The following is a 20,918-nucleotide window of genomic DNA, read 5'->3' on the forward strand; positions in this document are numbered from 1 at the left end:
TATACCAAATATAGTACAATAAGTCTAACATACGAACATTATTGAATTTTCTACCGCTTTTGACTATAGATTTTGAGGTTATAAACAATACGTATTTGAGGTTATACAAATCTATACTACATATTTACGGGGAAATCATATATTAATCATATTTAACATTTAATAAAAGATAATGTAGTCTTATAATTAAAATATATTGAACATAATAATTGAAGGTTTTACACTGGTACAGCGTCGTACGTACGACATTTTAGCGTCATCTATTTTTCATTTTTTTGCTTTGATGTTTGAGACGCAGTGTACATTTCGGGGCTTAACTGTAAATGTTAATAAGGATTTAAATTAAAGTCAGGAAGGACTAGATTAAAGTATTAATGGGAGCTCAAAGTGTACAGAAACATGCCGTCATGTTAATCTTCGTGATTAATTGAATATCAAGACGAGTGTAAATTAGTGGTTGATTCACGAGCTCCTCAAATGCAGTTTTGTATTTCAAGTTTCGAAATTTTAGAATCAATTTTCTCTAAATTTATTATTATTATTATTATTATTATTATTATTATTATTATTATTATTGATGCAGGTTTCTTGAGTGGCAAGAAATGAGATCAGGTATCTTTTAGATGTTCAGACATGATCAGTTGTCTATGTGGCAATTTCGTAGTTTCAAGTTACGTATTATTATTGTTTAACTTTACGAGCGCAAGTGCTTTGATTTGTGACCAGTGCGGTCTTGTTTCTTTCCATACGAGCGAATGTTAGACATCATTTTATATACTTACTCAGTTTTGGCAACTTTAGGACATGGGATATGGTTTAGTGTGATTTTGAGTAAGAGAATACGTTCCTCATTTGAAAGGCCTGCATTTTTCATGATTGTGTGACTTGCCTCAGGTAGACTGTAGCAGCGTGTGCAAAGGATTGGACCCTGTGTGTTTGATTTTTGCTGCTTTATTTTGGGAGACTGCATCTCCGCTTTTGAGTCATTCCGCCGTGTGTTGGCGAGGATGAGGTGTGTGTCTACCTAGGAGAATTTTATTTTAGCGGCCTATACTTCATGATTTTATTGATTTTTGTCCACGTCACTATGAGTGTTGCAGTAGACGAGGTTTTTTTATATCGTGACAGTTAATTTGGATTTTCTTTTATGATATAACCGGGCTGAGCAATATTTGTGTCATGTAATCTTATTCAGGAACCAACATTGAAATATGTGTTGAAAGTTAAAGCCTACTCTGTTATTTTTATGAATTTGTGTCATGCTATTTATTTCAGGAATCCACATTGATTTGTGCGTGTCCACCAGTTGATTGATTTTTTGTCATGTAATTTATTTCAGGAAACTACATTGAATAGGAAGTGTTGCTTAAAGTGTAAAGTTATTTTCTTACATTTTCCGTCGAGTCTTTGAGTGAGTGAGGTTTTCATAAATGCAGCATGCCTTTCTTGGTGATCCCTGGAAAATATAACATCATGTTTTTGTTTCTTTGATTGTGTATATTTGCCTTTTATGTGATTTTGTAGTGTGTGGTTCCGATCCACAGTGTTTTGTTGTGCTCATGAGATTGCTCATGATAGGGGTGTATATATTTTGGTAGGATGTTTTACCACTCAGCGTGTTATATTTTGTACAGTTAGATTAATTTTTGTCTCCCCTCTTTGTGCATTAAATCACATATTTTCTTAAGGTTAGGGACCCCCACTGCAATGTCAAGTGTGCAGGAAAGGTGAACGTACTAGTCTACAGTTGAAGGTGTTAACAAAAGTAAAGCCAGGTGCGTGGTGCAAGCGCGCGAGCCAATGTGTTAAAATTAATAAACTTCAAGAATTTAATTTGTAATGTTAAGTATGTGTGTCGGCATACAATTGTATATTTGTATGATTTCTATTTTGATTCTCAAGATGGACTTTATCAAGCTGAGATAATAATTCTAAGTCTTGTAAAATTATGATCATTTGATATTTTTTTTTGCTAATTTTTCATATTTTTCTTGTTTTAATAAACAGATTTTTCCTCTAAACTGACGTCGTGCTTCGTCTTGCTGTATTTATAGCTTTTAGTTGACCTCACTGTGTCCATATTAGTTATATGTTCCCCATCAAATCCAGGTTGTTAATATTTTTAAGGCATTATTTATCATAGTTCGAACTGAGCATGCCTGGGATCGGCTGACTAGTCTGAGGCAAATTACCTTGATGGTAGAAACGGGGACAGTTTTCATGTATGTATATAAATGATATGAGTAAAGAAGTGGAAATAAGTTACAAGATTGTGAGCAACTGCAAAATGACATTGATAATGTTGTGAGATGGGCAGTAGGTAATGGTATGATGATAAACAGGGTTAAAGGTTGGATAGTGAGTTTCACAAATTGGAAAAGTCCTCTCACTTTTAATTACCGCGTTGATAGGGTTACTTATATTTTACTTTAATTAACTGATCATATACTGGCATATTTAAATTTGTTTATAAGTTCTATAAATATTTTGTAAAAGTTAAAACTTTTATTACCTATTGCCCGTGTGGTGGTCATGTTCATTAAGGCAGTAACCTATATTTCTATTTTGTAGGTGGTGTTCTCATTAATCCTTGGGCTACTACTCCTGATCCCAGTACAAAAGAGTCTCATACACTGTGGATATGGAATATTCCCATTGGTGTTTTAGGGGTAAGTTGTTATCTTCTGCTTCATTATAGATAGTTATGCCTTTCAATATTCAGTCTGCAAGCCTCCATGGGTTAACTATGCTCCTCTACAATCCTCTGTTTTCAACTAGCTACTTGGTCTCATTTAGTTCTACACCTCATGTATCATTTAAAACAAAGTCTGACCACAGTTGCCTTGGTCACCCTCTGCTTCTTTTACTTTTTATGGTCAAGTCCCTTATTCTCCTAGGTAACTTATCCACCTCCATTTGTATCATTTGATCCCACCTCCATCAAAGCTGGTTTTTATGCACATCTTCCTCCGACAAGTTCATTTGTAATTTTGTCTTAATCAGCTCATTCTGAGTTCTCTCCTGTCATTTTTCTCACCAGTTTGTACTAGCTTTGATCTCACTGTGGTTATGTCTGTTGCATCCAATTTATGAATAAGATATTCTGAGTCTACTCAGTTTTCATTCCCGTACAGCAGAGTTGGTTTGAAGGCAGACTGATGTAATGATAATTTAGTCTGAGAATTTGCTTCTTTCTTACAGAATACTGTTAATGTCATCTGCAAGCTCACTGCATTAACCTTGCTACACCTTGGTTTGATTTTACTTACTATACTACAGGGGAAATTAAATATTATAAGAACCTGAAATGATCCACCCATTCCAGTTTTGTATTTCCTGCCTTACATTCAGACTTACAGGTTTGTTCTGAGGCGACATCACTGTAGTACTGGAAGTGCTAATTTTATATCATGCTTTCTGTGTCTGTCTTCAGGTTCTGTGATTTTAGATTGCAGTCTGCCATTAAGGCCAAGTAATTTATTAAATCTGAACATGTTTTTTCCCCTAAGGGCCATCATCTGCTAGAATAAATCACACCATACATCTACAGTAGAACCTCGATAATTCGAAATCGGTTAATTCAAAATCCCACGTAATTCGAAGAAGCTCTCGTTCCCGGAAACATGAGATACAGTTTTGCATGTTATTTAAATTGTTTAATTCGAAATACGGATAATTCATCATTCGAAGTACATTGTCGGCCCCATTACCGAAATTCAGACTTTTAATTCGAAACTGCCTTTACATTTTAAAACAATAGTATGTTACAGAGTAATTTCAACTCGAAATTTATCCGCGTCATAATAGAACGCGTGTTCCGGAACGTGGAGGGGTAGCTTTCCGCACTTACACTCACTTCGGTGGGTCTACAGTGCGCTTCACGATTGCCAAGTTGAATGAAATCGGCATTCTTTGGTATTCAACTTTTTAAGGAACGCCGTAATATCACGCAACAGGCAGTGTGCGGGAAAACAGAATGCGCGAACACTGGCGATGCCGACAGTTGACGAAAAAGCGTGGCTCATATAATAAATTCGTAGGCACCGAAGAATACTGTCATTGCCGATGAAACTGCATTGCTTTATTTTAATGCGAGCCCAAACGGTCTTATGGTTTTAAAGGAGAAAGTGCCAGCCGGAGAATGGTACAAGGGTCGGGGATGGGGGTCATAGTAGTGCATTGCAATTGCAATGCACATGGAAGCGAGGAACTTTATCTCCTCGTCATAGAAAAGTTCGATAAGCTACAAGGTTTAAAGGGCGTCGGGCACTTTCCATCCCAGTACAAAGCATCTAAAAATGCAAACAGTAGTGATATCCAAAATATAATGCATTTGCACAGGGGAACCAGCATAATTTATCCTCGTCTTTGAATTGTGTGATTTTTTTTCTTTCGTTGCGTGAGGTTATGTTCGTCAGTGATTTATCCAAGTGCATTATTTGAACATTGTAAATGCACCTTGTTGGATACATTTCGGAAATAGTTTTTCCATGGCATTGGAAAGGTTTAAACTGTGAATCGAGGTGATGGCATGTATTAATGGGTCTTAGAATACTTTGTGACGCGGCAAGTGTTTACATTTCTGAAGTACAAGAGAAGTGCCATGGCGGGATATCGTACAAGGATAGAGTCATAGGAAAGTTTGATTTTAAGGGCATCCGGTACTTTCTGTGTAAATACAAGGCATCTAAAATGCATACAGTATAGTACTCAAATGAATAAAGCACTTGCACATGGGAGCCAGCATAGATTTCTCCTCATCTTTGAATCGTGCTTTCTTTTTTTCATTGCGTGAGGTTATATTTGCCAGTGAGATATGTAAGTGCATTATTTTAATACTGTAAATGCACATTTTTGGATAAATTTTGGAAATATTTCTTTTTTCATGGCATTTGAAAGGTATAAACTGTGAATCGAAGTTAACTGCATGCAGTAACGGGCCTTAGAATATTTTGTAACGCGGCAAGGGACTTCGAATTACGTGATTTCGAATTAACCGCCAATTCGCAATTCAGAAGTACCAACCCTTGCCGCGTTACAAAATATTCTAAGGCCCGTTACTGCATGCAGTTAACTTTGATTCACAGTTTATACCTTTCAAATGCCATGAAAAAAGAAATATTTCCAAAATTTATCCAAAAATGTGCATTTACAGTATTAAAATAATGCACTTACATATCTCACTGGCAAATATAACCTCACGCAATGAAAAAAAAAAAGCACGATTCAAAGATGAGGAGAAATCTATGCTGGCTCCCATGTGCAAGTGCTTTATTCATTGGAGTACTATACTGTATGCATTTTAGATGCCTTGTATTTACACAGAAAGTACCGGATGCCCTTAAAATCAAACTTTCCTATGACTCTATCCTTGTACGATATCCCGCCATGGCACTTCTCTTGTACTTCAGAAATGTAAACACTTGCCGCGTCACAAAGTATTCTAAGACCCATTAATACATGCCATCACCTCGATTCACAGTTTAAACCTTTCCAATGCCATGGAAAAACTATTTCCGAAATGTATCCAACAAGGTGCATTTACAATGTTCAAATAATGCACTTGGATAAATCACTGACGAACATAACCTCACGCAACGAAAGAAAAAAAATCACACAATTCAAAGACGAGGATAAATTATGCTGGTTCCTCTGTGCAAATGCATTATATTTTGGATATCACTACTGTTTGCATTTTTAGATGCTTTGTACTGGGATGGAAAGTGCCCGACGCCCTTTAAACCTTGTAGCTTATCGAACTTTTCTATGACGAGGAGATAAAGTTCCTCGCTTCCATGTGCATTGCAATTGCAATGCACTACTATGACCCCCATCCCCGACCCTTGTACCATTCTCCGGCTGGCACTTTCTCCTTTAAAACCATAAGACCGTTTGGGCTCGCATTAAAATAAAGCAATGCAGTTTCATCGGCAATGACAGTATTGTTCGGTGCCTACGAATTTATTATATGAGCCACGCTTTTTCGTCAACTGTCGGCATCGCCAGTGTTCGCGCATTCTGTTTTCCCGCACACTGCCTGTTGCGTGATATTACGGCGTTCCTTAAAAAGTTGAATACCAAAGAATGCCGATTTCATTCAACTTGGCAATCGTGAAGCGCACTGTAGACCCACCGAAGTGAGTGTAAGTGCGGAAAGCTACCCCTCCACGTTCCGGAACACGCGTTCTATTATGACGCGGATAAATTTCGAGTTGAAATTACTCTGTAACATACTGAACCCGAGTGACTTAGGCCCATAATCAATCATGATTTGATCGGTAAAATAATATGAGACATTTATTGAAATACAGAGGAGTGTATTTGAAAATATTTCGTTTAGGTAATGTCGAAATCAGAGCGAAGGAAGGACGACAGACTGGAGCCTGACGGATTAGCTCAACACGACAACTTTTAGCTACTTCACAGCAGGGAATATCATTAGTTGGCGTACAAGGAAATACAGAGTCCACAAATAAGTCTTGGTCAGAAAGAGGAAGGGGGAGAATCATACAAAGAAAACTCACCACATGAGTAAGACCTTGGGATATTTTTGGTAGGACGGAAATTCCATGACCTCATGGAAAATTACAGCGGCTGAGTGTACGTTCGCTAGCCTAAGTTCGAGCAGGTGGAGATTTAAATCACGTGACCGCTTGCCGGCCAATAGTAAAAATTTGATGGGAGACTCAGTGATACCATCTTAAGGAATGATGGATGAGATATTTTCGTAACTACAAAAGTAATCAGTAAATAAATTAATATGAGTACGCGGATGGATGTAATGAATTTATTAGATGTCACGCATGGAAAAATAATCAATACTTATTGGCAAATTAAATAAATTGAAGGCTGGATTTCTTGGAAACCGGACAGCTTGAATCTCATTGGCTGAAAGGAGACCACGTTGTCAGGGACGCTTACGAAGGCGCGAAATGTGAGGAGCGAAATCCATCCATATCTCCTAAATCTGTGATCACCTGGAGTTCATATTTTATCCAGCAGATATGCTAGCGGAGTGGATTAATTTGATGTAAATTTTAACTTCCAATTCGGAGTGCAAGTACCGATATTAAAAATCCACCCCCTCCCTAAGGGGCATGACGTCAACAAATCCGCGGGAAAAAGGCTTCATCCATATATACGGAGCTGAATTGACGGTCGCCAGCCACTTGTCTTGAATCGTTGGAGCTGAATTGACGGTCGCCAGCCACTTGTCTTGAATCGTTGGAGCTGAATTGACGGTCGCCAGCACACGTGAATTGAATATCGGGAGCTGAACTGTTGGTCGCCGGTAACTTAGAATTCTACGGACGTACAGTCATTTAATGGCGCGAGCATCCGCCAGTGTTTGTAAAGTGTGATCGCGCTCAAGCAACATGTTAAATCTGGAAATAGTTAACGTAGGATAGTGTTTGTTATTTATGAATAATCAGTGACGTAAAGTAATTACCCTGCAAGAGAGTAGTATAAAATATATCACCATAAGTACGTACATAATAGACTGTGTGACGAACAGTACTTTAAGGAAGTAGTAGCCTGTACTTAGCTATACCGAACCGATGTAATGAACACGTCAAGAATGCCGTATAAATCGGGCGTATCGCGACGGGCGAAATAGTTGACACCTCGTCGTACGTGTCCAGGTCCATTGTGCGGTAGGTGGACGAAGATTAAATAGTGTAAATATATTAAATTCTTGGGTCTAGGATATAAATTTGTTGTGTTAACGTAGTAAATGGTGAAGGTTTGTGGTAATCAAGATATGAGTGTAAAATAATAATGTGCCAGGAAATCTTTTGTGAAACTACGCCATCAAGGATGGAGGAGTAAAACGCAGAGAGGGGCTGGATGAAGCCTCTCGTCTGCAAAGCTGCAATGGAATACCGATAACTAAGATGAGTACTAAACTGTAAAATATATTTGGGAAATGTTATCGTGATGGGAAAAATGGGAATAATTTGATTATACTTGGTTACCTTCTGTAACAAGATGGGTCGCTTAACGACCCCATCCTAAATTTGTAGCACGGACAGTAGTAAATCATAATAATGTAAATAATCGGGTCTTTTAGGTATTCAGTTTGTTGGAGATGTAAATTTGTATATATAGTGTAGTACGTTAAGTCATGCATGCATTCATATTTTCTTTGTAGTCGATAATTTTCTTTACATTTGATTTTGATTATGCTAGTTAAATAAGACCCGATATGTGCTTTTATGTTTTGTCATTTTAACGAGCCATTTAATGACATGGAAGGAAAATCCAGCTTCGCCATACCAAGTGTGTTTTGTTGGAATTAATATGGTCATATTTTCAAAGTGAAGTTGTTAAATTTGTGAGATGCGATTAATATAATATTTCCAAGTAAATCATATCTGGAGTGTTTAGTGCCAGAATAAATCGACTTTGTACAAGGGGTTATGCGTTAAACATAATAAGAGTGGACTACCGAGTTACAGGCGAAATTATTATTTTTTTTAAATATTAATAATAATAATAAATAAATAATATAACTATTTTTTTTGTGAAGATATTTTTTTTAATACGATTTGGAGATAATAATAATTCATGTGATCAAGTGTTGAGTTTATTGGGAATCATTTAATGACGGGAGGTCGTTTTAATTTGGAATTAAAGTGCGTGATAACTTAATTTGATCGATTAATAATATTGAAATGTAGATCGGTGTTAATAATCCGTACATGTTAATGAACGTGTGGTTTAAATTACGGTCCAATATTTTTTTACGTATAAATGTCGCGTTTTGAAGTTGCGATTCATTAGCCGGAACATATAGTGCTAATATTACGAGACCATGATTGTCAAAGTTTGGTAAATATAATTTCAAGATGTTACGATTATTTGTGGAGAATGAACTAAGGCATAGATCCAAATGAGATAGAAAATGTGAAAGAATTTGCAGTCAGATAATAAAAGGTCGTACGATGTCCGAAATGAATAAATAAGTCAGTCGATAATTCTGTGAGGAATAAATAAATGAATCGAGGAATATTGAGATAGAGAGAAAAATAAATTCCGTACGAGAGACACTTAGGATATTGATATGAGTGTAAAATGTACGGGCAGTGTCACAGAGAAATACTGAGTTACGCAGCGGGTAGAATTCGAACCCGTGACAGCATGTACGAAATAAATAGACTGCACAGTTATTCGTTGAGATACAAGGGATCTAAGGATAATGAGAGTTCAGATTCCACAGAAATGGTCGTATATTGTATTCATTGTAATAACGAGTGAGGACAATCATGATGTCGTGATAATAATAATAATAAATATTGCAGATAAAGGATTGGACCGCCTTAATTAATTGAGCGTTGATAACGATGTTAAACGGGAATCTAATTGAGAATATGCAACCGATAATAATAACAATGTAAGGACGATGTTAAATCACCGCGGTCGGATTAATAATAATTGTCATAATAATAACTGTAATGATGTCGTTGGTTGATCAGTGAATTAATTTGTAATTGCGACCGATATCTTAATATATAATTTGGCGGAAGTGACCGGTCCATTAATAATAATAACCTTTTAAGTGACGTGAATAATAATAATATCTTGGGTCACCTATTCATTAATAATAATAATAACCACGAGAGGGATATAATAATAATAATAACAGTAATAACCACTTGGTGTTTGCATCCCGCATAATAATGACGATATTAATCAACGTGACAGTGCCAGGAACCGTTGAGGAATAATAATAATAATAATAATAATTTCGAGGATGATAATATCGTGGATTAAATTGTTTGGTGACAACGTCCCTCTATTCGTATGTTGAATAATGAGAATGATAATATTAGAGTCATTTGGTACCTCTTTATTGTACGGTCTCCGTATGGGACGATGTTACATACTTGCGTGTTTGTTTACTTCGCTCGCGATGCGAGGGGGGCCATGGCCACGGTATTTCCCACCGCTTCTCGTTATCTCATCTGTGTCAGTAGTCTACTGAGGCTAACTGGTGACAATTCAGATCACATGTAAATAATATGTATATGCTAATTCATTGGTATGGCATCAGCTGGATATCGTAAGATAGGGACTGTCCGTGGAATCCAGTTTTCGCACTTCACGAGAAACATTACCCAGTCCGAGTACCGGTCTCGGAAAAATGTATATAGCCGGAGTACATCATCTTAGTTAAATCGGGAAGCCGACCGTAACATGGGTTATGCTCGGGCTCCCGATAGAAGGAAGCTATATCCTTGAGTAACGGTTCGATTCAAATGGAATCGATCCGTAAATTATACCTCCAAAATGTCATTTTATTTCAGAAGCAACGCAGCAAGATATTGATACCACTTGCGGTATGGCAAGTGATTTATATATGTAACATGTGTGTAAATTCAAATATTGTTGCCACGTGTATCAAAGTTTTATACGTCAAATGGCGTAATAAACCGCTCCTTCTGGCAAATTATTTCAAAGGAAACCACTCTCATAATCTTTTTATTGTAGTTAGATGATGCCCTTTTTAAAGTAACAGTCACTTCCTAGTCCTATCATGGAGTCCTTAAATTCAAGTTACAATCGAGCCTTCCCCCTTTTAATTTTAAGTTGCTCCGTTCATCCCCGTGTTCTATTATGCCGTTATATTTATATTTGATGATTTAAATAATGAACCGACACCCCTGAGATAAATGCTAGTCTGGGACTCGGGAGGTGGACGGGTGCAATACTATTGTTTTAAAATGTAAAGGCAGTTTCGAATTAAAAGTCTGAATTTCGGTAATGGGGCCGACAATGTACTTCGAATGATGAATTATCCGTATTTCGAATTAAACAATTTAAATAACATGCAAAACTGTATCTCATGTTTCCGGGAACGAGAGCTTCTTCGAATTACGTGGGATTTTGAATTAACCGATTTCGAATTATCGAGGTTCTACTGTATATTGCATATGTTTAAAACCCATTCTCTCCATGAGATTTATCTAAAGAAGTTGGTAATAAATATTGTAGTGTCTAGCTGAATTTTATCAGTGATCATAATAATTTGCTTTAATTCAAAGTACTTCACAGTGAACAGTCTGTACAGTCTTCATGTTGCGATATATCTACGTATATAATGCAATTGATGGAGGTAATGCTCAATTAGATGTCACTGTGGTCAGTTTCAGCTGCTGTATTCCTTTATAATTTATTGTTGGTGATCATAGTGGTATCATTGTCTTTATATCTTTGGGATTAGGGATCTTGTGTTCTGCAGCCCCATGTACCTGTTGTATGTTGAGCCTTGCCTGATAACCTGTTTTGATATGGTAACATTTGTTTGTGTTTCTAGATTAAAGAAAAGATGTTTAAGCACATTGCGAGATTGTTAAAATTTACCTTCAATCTATAAAATTTTATATGAGCAGTTGCATATTATTTTAAGTTTGCCTTTTATTTCCATGCTCTCCTTTTTTCTTTGTACTTATAATTTTTGTGTGTTTTAGGAAAAAGTGGCAGAATTCTTCAATAACTTGATGATTATTTCTGGGTTTGCTAAGGGGCCTGGTGAATCTGTCGTCAATTGTAGAGTTACCCTGGGGAAAGAATACTGTACATTAGAGGTGAGGAACTCATTGAAGTACAGTAACTAGTAACTAGAATGTAGCAAAAATGATGGAAACAGAATCTAGAATACCTGCAGATATTCTTTCTTTATTTAAGATTTCCTTGGCATAGAGTCAAGTATAATTAAATTCTGTGATAAGCAAAGAATGGACCAAGCCTAGTAATCTTAGTAAGTTATTACAATGTAAATGGTTATAACGACTCTGACGGGACTGGCAGTTAATGGTCATTATAGCCAATAGTTGCACAAACTTTTTTTAAAATTTTGTTTATTATTCTTCTTTCTTTCTTTCTTTCTTTCTTTCTTCGTTATGCCCATTCATAGAGCGCGTTTGAACTTGTTAGTTGGTTTGATGGTTTGTGCCTTCTTATCCTCCCAAAATCTCTTCATGAATGCACTGTGTTGCATCTTGCGTTCTGTTGACCACTTCAAAATTTCATACCTGTATGTTTTGGACTGCACACTTACGTGGTTAATGAAGAGAATAGAGTTTCAAGTTCAAAAGACATAATTGAAATAGGTACTGTATATACAATATGCACTAGCCATGCGTCTTAGTAGGTGTGCTATTTACCAACTGATGAGCCCAAATTAGCACACTGAGGCGAAATGCTGGCAACCAGGAATGAGTTAGCTGGAAAATTTATAATGTTCAATAACGGACCAACTATATTGATATTATAAATTTATTCATTCGGAACAAATATTTCAGGTTCCCTGTGGGAATCAACATCTTTATCATCTGATGGCCAGGTAGGCATCAATTTTTTGAAAATGAGGCAATGTCTCTCATAGTGCATTGGCACTGCCGGTGGTTCCAGGTAGCTTAGGCATTGGCCTCCGCAGTATGCACTAGCCATGCGTCTTGGTAGTTGTGCTATTTACCAACTGGTGAGCCCAACTTAGCACACTGGGGTGAAATGCTGGCAACCAGGAATGAATTAGCTGGAAAATTTATAATTTCCAATCATGGACCAACTGTATTGGTACTACATACCACATAGTCAAGCATCTCGTTTCCTTACTCCCAAGTCATCCCAGCCCAAAGTTTGCAACATTTTAGTAACACTACTCCTTTGTCAGAAATCACCCAGAATAAATTGTGCTGATTTTTTTCCAGTTCTCCAGTAGTTCCGGTGAGGGTCCCATACACTGGAACCATACTCTTACTTTGGTCTTACCAGGGACTTATACGCCCTCTTATACCCCCTAAATACTCAATCAGTCAATCATTCACTACTGATCTGCATTTAGGGCAGTCGCCCTGGTGGTAGATTCCCTATCTATTGTTTTCTTAAATGATTTCAAGAAAATTGGAATTTTATTGAACATCTCCTTTTTAAGTTATTCCAATCCCTAATTCCCCTTCCTATAAACAAATGTTTCCCCCAGTTTGTCTTGTTGAATTCCAACTTTATCTTCGTATTGTGATCTTTCCTACTTTTAAAGACATCATTAGCAGAATAACTTTCGTAATGTCACTCAAAGCCATCTCTCCACTGACAGCTCAGAACATACCACTTAGTCGAGCAGCTCACCTCCTTTCTCCCAAGTCTTCCCAGCCCAAACTTTGCAACATTTTTGTAATGCTACTCTTTTGTCGGAAATTACCCAGAAAAATCAAGATACTTTTCATAATCATAACCATGTGAAGAGATCTGTAACCTTTCTTAACTACATCGTTAATATGATAACCCATATGAAGATCATTCCTTATATTAACACTAGGTACTTACATTGTTCCCCGTGAGGTACTATTACCCCATCAACACAATAATTCAAACTGAGAGGACTTTTCCTCTTGGTAAAATGAAATGAAATGAAATGTCGTATGGCTTTTAGTGCCAGGAAATCCCAGAACGGGTTCGGTTCGCCAGGTGCAGGTCTTTCTATTTGACTCCCGTAGGCGACCTGCGCGTCATGAGGAGGATGAAATGATGATGAAGACAACACACACCCAGCCCCCGTGCCATTGAAATTAACCAATTAAAGTTAAAATCCGCGACCTGGCCGGGAATCGAACCTGGGACCCTCTGAACCGAAGGCTAGTACGCTGACTATTCAGTCAACGAGTCGGACTCCTCTTGGTGAAACTTACAACTTATCTTTTCATCCCATTTACATTCATACCATGTCTGCTGTCTATCTCACTACATTGTTCAAGTCCCCCTGAAGTCGCTCACTGTCCTGCAACTCATTTACTACTCTGTACAGTATAACACCGTCCACAAATATCCTTATTTGTGATTCGAGATTTATTTGTTTTGTTTTTGCTATTTGCTTTTACGTCGCACTGACATAGATAGGTCTTATGGCGATGATGGAACAGGAAAGGCCTAGGAATGGGAAGGAAGCGGCTTTGGCCTTAATTAAGGTACAGCCCCAGCATTTGACTGGTGTGAAAATGGGAAACCACGGAAAACCATCTTCAGGGCTGCCGACAGTGGGGTTCGAACCAACTATATCCCGCCCCGGATTAAAGCTCACAGCTGCGCGCCGTTACCCGCACGGCCAACTCACCCGGTGATTCCAGATCTTTACTCATATCATTTATACATAAAAGAAAACATAAAGGTCCAATAATACTGCCCTGCAGGACCCCCTCTTAATCATTACAGGTTCAGATAATGCTTCACCGACTCTAATTCTCTGAGTACCGAGCTCGATAGCTGCAGTCGCTTAATTGTGGCCAGTATCCAGTATTTGGGAGATAGTGGGTCTGAACCCCACAGTCGGCAGCCCTGAAGATGGTTTTTCGTGGTTTCCCATTTTCACTCCTGGCTGTACCTAATTAAGGCACTCCTAGCTCCTTCCTGTCCCATCGTCGCCATAAGACCTGTCTGTGTCGGTACGATGTAAAGCAACTTGCAAAAATTCTCTAAGTTCTATTTTGTAGAACTGTAGCCACCCATTTAACCACTCTGTTGTCTAGTCCAATTGCCCTAATTTTCATCAGTAATCTCCCATGATCTACCCTATCAAAAGCTTTGGATAAGTCAGTAGCGATACAGTCCATTTGACCTCCTGAATCTGCTATATCTTGCTGGAATAGTACAAGTTGAGCTTCACTGAAATAACTTTCCTAAATCCGAACTGCCTTCTATTACACCAGTTATTAATTTCAAAACGTGTCTAATATAATCAGAAAGAATGCTTTCCCAGAGCTTGCAGGCAACACGTGTCAGGCTGACTGTCTTGTAGTATTATGCTTTATGTTTATCATCATTTCCCTTCAACACTGGGGCTGCTGTTGCAACTTTCCATTCATCTGGTATAGCTTCTTCCTGCAAACAGTAATCAAATAAGTATTTCAGTTATGGCACTATATCCCATCCCATAGCCTTTGATATACATATCCCCAGAAATCTTATCAACCACAGCTGCCTTTCTAGCTTTCAACTTTTGTATCTTATCATAGGTAAATTTCATTATTTTGCCATTATTAGTTGCCTTCTCTAACTGGATATTATATCCAAGTACCTTTATATATTGCTGACTGAAAACTTCTGCCTTCTGCAAGTCTTCACATGTACATTCCCTATGTTCATGTGTAGTTTCACAATAAATAAATAAATAAATAAATAAATAAATACGAAGCGTGTTTTTTAAGTAAGGTCCGTTTTGTTGTAGACACTAGTAGTTCGCGTGCATATCGCAACGAGCGCGTGCGTCGTGTACCGGCATGCCTCGGGAACAACTGTGCTCATTTTCAGCTCGGTAGCTAACCTGTACGGTTCTGTTCTGTGCTTTCAAAACGTTTAAGACTATCAACTCGCTTGCCGCATGTGAGGTTCAGTCAGTGATATGGTTTTTGTCAGCAAGGTAACTGTCTGCTGCAGAAATTAATCGACAGATTTGCGAAGTGTACGGTGATACTATTATGAGTGAAAATAAAGCGCGTAGGTGGGTACGACAATTCAAAGATGGCTGTGACAACGTCCATGATGAGGACCGCTCTGGTCGCCCTTCTTCGATTATAGATGATTTGGTGGTTTCAGTTGAAGTGAAGATTCGTGAGAACAGGCGCTTAACAATAACAGGTCTCTCAAACGAATTTCCTGACATGTCGAGATCAGTGCTTTACAACATTGTTTCTGAACACCTAAAGTTTAGGAAACTGTGCTCCCGTTGGGTCCTGAAACTCCTAACATAGGACCACAAAAACCAAAGATTTTAGTGTGCGATGAAGTTCTTGACTCGTTATGACGAAGAAGGTGATTGCTTCTTGAGTCAGATCGTAACTGAAGACGAAACATGGGTTTCGCATATCACGCCCGAATCGAAGCTACAGAGCATGGAATGGAGACACACACACTCGCCTGTAAAGGTGAAGGCCAAACAGACTCTGTCCCAGTGCAAAATCATGGCGTCGGTGTTTTGGGATAGGCATGATGTTTTGTTGGTCGACTTCATGCAACGAGGAACCACTATCAATGCAGAAGCATACTGCCAAACCCTGAGAAAGCTACGCAGAGCGATTCAAAACAAAACACGCGGCATGCTGACAAAGGGAATTGTCCTTCTCCATGACAATACAAGACCTCACACTGCAGGTCAGACCCGCGATTTATTGGACAGTTTTGGCTGGGAAGTTTTAGACCACCTACCCTACAGTCCTGATCTTGCGACGAGTGATTATCATCTGTTCCTCCACCTCAAACATCACCTCTGTGGCAACCATTACAATGATGACGACGACGTGAAAATGCCAGTGAACTCTTGGTTATCAGAGCAGGCGGCAAGTTTCTATGAAGAGTATATTTTAAAATTGGGTACGAGGTATGATAAGTGTTTGAACAAACTTGGCAACTATGTCGAAAAATAAAGTGAAGTATGTACTTTCTGAAAATAAATTTACTTTTTTGAAATAACCTTTCGTTGTGTACTTATTTTCAAACGGACCTTACTTAAAAAATACTCTCTGTAAATAAATAAATAAATAAATAAATAAATACATAAATTTAAAAAATTAAATAAATAAGATGCTCATACAGAACATTTATTACTGGGTCTTCTGTAAAGGCCACATGGCGTGAACCAGGGGCATATATAGAAAGAGAAAGCTCCTGAGGGGAGAGACACATTCACGTATACAGTATTCTGATATTTATTCTCATACTGATACCAAGCCAGACGTTTCGGCTTCTGCATTCATTGAAGTTGTATATCATCTGTGAAATTCCATGTCATACAGTAATAATGAAACTTAGCTTGTTGAGTTGAATGTGTGTGCGGTCTTTTGAAGATGCAGCATGACGTGTTTGATCACTGTGTGAGGGAGTGTTTGTATGTATTTTGTTAATATTTGTGGCATGTTATCCTAGCAGTGGTTTGGATTATTTCCAATACTCTGAATATATTTTATGATGTCAATGTGAATATCTTCAATGTGCACAATATCAATTTTGGGAAAATTGAAGAATACATGAGACATCAGTTCAGCCGACTTTCATGGCATTTAGGGAAGCAGCTACCAGGGAACATTGTCAGTGTTAAGTTATGTGGTTCATAGCAAATCTGGATTCCTGACAAGGGTATTACTGTGATTTAAAGAAAAAAAATTCATAATGTTCCGTATTGAACTGTATCACAATTAAATTGAAATAAGAAATGAAATGGTTCAACCTATTCAGTACAATTAACTAAGAAATGTAGTGTTCCATTCTTATTTGACTAAAAGCGGTACCAGTTTCGACCACCAATCTGGGTCATCATCAGCCGATTAAAAATACAAAAAACAGTGCACAGGAAAACAAGAAATTAAAAGGATAAGTCTTTCAAAAGCAATTGACGAGGCAGTATAAGACAATAAGGATTAGCACTGTGCGATTTTAAATCATAAAAACCAGAAGAAGTTGAAGATCAGTCACTTATATGAAGCACGGCGCAAGCCCTTGAAGAGTAGCACAACACATGCAGTGTCCGGCACTGTGCCTCAAAATGTTTACGAGAAGAGGTGAACAGTACAGTCAACCAGCCTGCATACACTGTAAGGCGCGAAGTCACAACACGATTTAATAAATATGAAGTCCCAGAAATGTGTGGAAGTCGAAGACAAGTTGTTTAATTGAAATGAGATGCTAGCTCCTGAAGATCAGCGCAAACATAGGTCTACTCAATGTCCGGCACTGTGCTTTTAAATGCCGACGAAACTCTGTGAAAAGCTTAATGATCAAGGCTGCTAATGCTTCAGTTGCGAAAATATATATAATACAATTTAATATAATTGATGTATGTATCAATGTTAATAGGATCTTGTAGATTCTTAAGAAATGCAGAACAGCTGACGTAAAAAACAATTTGAAGAGAAAAATGATATAAAGCACAATATTGGAAACAATTGAAAACGCATATGCATAGCATGTTATTTCTTGAAGATAAGAATTTGAGTCGTACTTGAGGTAGTGTAAGGTATGAGTAAGGTAAATTTGGTTGTGTTTTCTTTTTAACTTCCAGCTCTTTTAATCTTCTCTTATCTACTAATCCTCCTCCTTTATTACCTTATCCTATCTTTTCTCTTCACCTCTCGTCTCGGGGGGAAAAAATACCTATTTTCCAAATATAACTGTATACTATATTACCACCTACAGTTCAGATCATTACAACATTCAAATTTACCTTACTCATACCTTACGCTACCTTAACTCTTTCGCTGTGGAAGTCAACTTTTTTCAACTTACTTCCCTATAGCATTAGCTGTGGTAATCTACTTTTGTCGACTTGGTACTTTCCTGCTATAGTTTCTGCGTGCTTCTTTAATAAAGGCGCATTCAATAATACAAACATCTGTAGTCAAGTATTGACTAGGTACCATACTAAGCTTTGTTTGAAAACTTTGAAAACCACCAATACTGGACCTATGTTTATTTATTACCTTTCATCCGCCCGCCAACATTCCTGGCAGCTGTTTGGCCGATAGCAGGTTTCACTCAGCAGCTATGAGCGCGCAGAACAACATTAGTAATTACAGCGAAGAAATCTTCAATCTCTTAGTGGCCGATTCTAATTCAGACTGTTCAGTAAATTTGGACAATGAAATAAGTGATGATATGCATAGTGATTTTTCGGAAGAAAGAGCCAACGAGGAAGATCTTTTTGTATCGGACTGACAGGATATTAGTGATGATATAAGAATTACAAAAATGAAATTATATGCGAGGGCAATTAGTGCTCCTGACTTCAGAAATTCTGCCATAATGGGACTTCTACGAGAGTATCAGCACTGTCCGCCGGCGAAATGAGGAAGACCTTCTGATTAGTCTACACACCTCAAGCGCGCCTGACGGAATGGCACTTTCTTGTGGAGCAACAGGACAAGAGTCACAAACCTAATTGTGTTGTTTGTTCCGCATTACCAGCAAAATGTTCAAAGAAAGGAAAGGGATTGTGAAAGAGAAAACAGACAGTATTTTTTGTGTAAGAATTGCCCAGGACAGCCTGCAATGTGTCCAGTTCCGTGTTTCGAGATGTATCACAGTAATGTATGTTTCAAGGTCAAATGTCACTGCTAGTTTGCCAAAGTTGAGTTAAAAATGGTGCAATGGTGTTGAATGTTACTAACCTTTATAAAGTAAAATTTCAGTTCATTTGGAAAATACGAAAAAAAATTACATTTTTCTCTAAGTGTACTGTTTAAAAATAGCGCAGCGAAAGTTTTAAGCTACCTCAAGTGCGACCCGAATTCTTATCGTCAAGAAATAACATGCTATGCATATGCGTTTTTCATTTGTTTCTAATATTGCACTTTTTACATTTTTCTCTTCACAATTGTTTTTTACGTCAACTCTTCCGCATTTCTTAAGAATCTACAAGATCTTATTAACAATACATACGTCAATTATATTAAATTGTATTATATATATTTTTGCAACTGAAGCATTAGCAGCCTTGATCATTAAGCTTTTCACAGAGTTTCGCCAGCATTTAAAAGCAGTGCCGGACATTGAGTAGGCCTATGTTGTGCTGATCTTCAGGAGCTAGCATCTCACTTCAATTACCGGTAAATGACTTGTCTTTGACTTCCACACATTTCTGGAACTTCATATTTATTAAATCGTGTTGTGACTTCACGCCTGACAGTGTATACAGGTTGGTTGACTGAACTGTTCACCTCTTCTCGTAAACATTTTGAGGCACAGTGCCAGACATTGCGTGTGTTGTGCTACTCTTCAAGGGCTTGCGCCGTGCTTCATGTAAGTGACTGATTTTCAACTTCTTCTGGTTTTTATGATTTAAAATCGCAAAGTGCTAATCCTTATTGTCTTATATCGCCTCTTCAACTGCTTTTGAAAGACTTATCCTTTTAATTTCTTGTTTTCCTGTGCACTGTTTTTTGTATTTTTAATCAGCTGATGATGACCCAGATTGGTGGTCAAAACCAGTACGGCTTTTAGTCAAATATGAATGTAACACTACATTTCTTAGTTAATTGTACTGAATAGGTTGAACCATTTCATTTCTTATTTTAATTTATTACTGTGATGTTGGCAGGTTTAATTCAGAGCCGAGTATGAGTAAATCAAATATCATTCATTTTGGGTTAGGAAGGTCACCGAAGCAACTGCCCGCAAACTTTGTATTCTTAGATATGTAATTGTCGAGAAGTATAGGATATGTTAATTATGATACTGTTTTGTTAATTTAATATATATTATTATGCGAAAATGAGTTTATATTCCTTTTGAGTAATGTACAACTCAGGTGTGATTTAAAAAAATATTGCAGCCAATGGCGTACAATATGAAAACAACTGTGCATAAATGTTGCAGGTACATTATAATAGTATAAATACTTTCTTTTTCCTCACAATTTAAAACTTTACTGTATTCACTAATCAATTTCGTTCTGTTTTTGCAATTTGTTAGGTGGTACCTGTCGCAAGGTTTATTACAAAATTTGCAGAGACAATCCGGTCCTTGCTCATGATAGGATTTGGTCTTACATATCGTGTGGTGGTAACCATGAGCTACCAGGCTTATGATGTGTCAAAGATGTTGTTTGGGTCCTGTCCATGTCCTGCCAATCAATGCACGGGTGGAGTAAAATTCCAGCCATATCTGTTCTCTCTTCTTTTCCTCTGTTCCAACAGTTGCATCCAGTTGTCAATTGATGGCAGTGAGAATATGAGTCATAGATCTTCTACCAAGAAGCTTTTTTTGTCTAACTTGTAGACAAGTCTTGATGGTGCATATCTGAAGATTGCAAAATTGCAAGGGCTACTTTAAGGAAACGGGGCTTCATGCATTCCATTGTAGTAAGGTCCTTGCACCTTAGGTTGTGCCATACTATTTCAATCCCGTAGGTCAGGATTGGCATAACTGTGGTT

At 37.6% G+C, this 20,918-nt stretch overlaps 1 protein-coding gene across 1 annotated transcript in view; it reads left to right on the forward strand.

Annotated features, from left to right (window-relative positions):
* Positions 1-20,918, forward strand: part of LOC136875947 (splicing factor U2AF 50 kDa subunit) — a 179,854-nt gene that overhangs the window by 128,688 nt on the left and 30,248 nt on the right. Inside the window, exons 6-7 of the mRNA XM_067149566.2 lie at positions 2,572-2,669; positions 11,472-11,588. Coding sequence (XP_067005667.2) covers positions 2,572-2,669; positions 11,472-11,588 — 215 coding nt within the window. The remainder of the gene's footprint in view (positions 1-2,571; positions 2,670-11,471; positions 11,589-20,918) is intronic.

Source organism: Anabrus simplex, chromosome 6, assembly GCF_040414725.1.
Source record: "Anabrus simplex isolate iqAnaSimp1 chromosome 6, ASM4041472v1, whole genome shotgun sequence".
Lineage (NCBI taxonomy): Eukaryota > Metazoa > Arthropoda > Insecta > Orthoptera > Tettigoniidae > Anabrus > Anabrus simplex.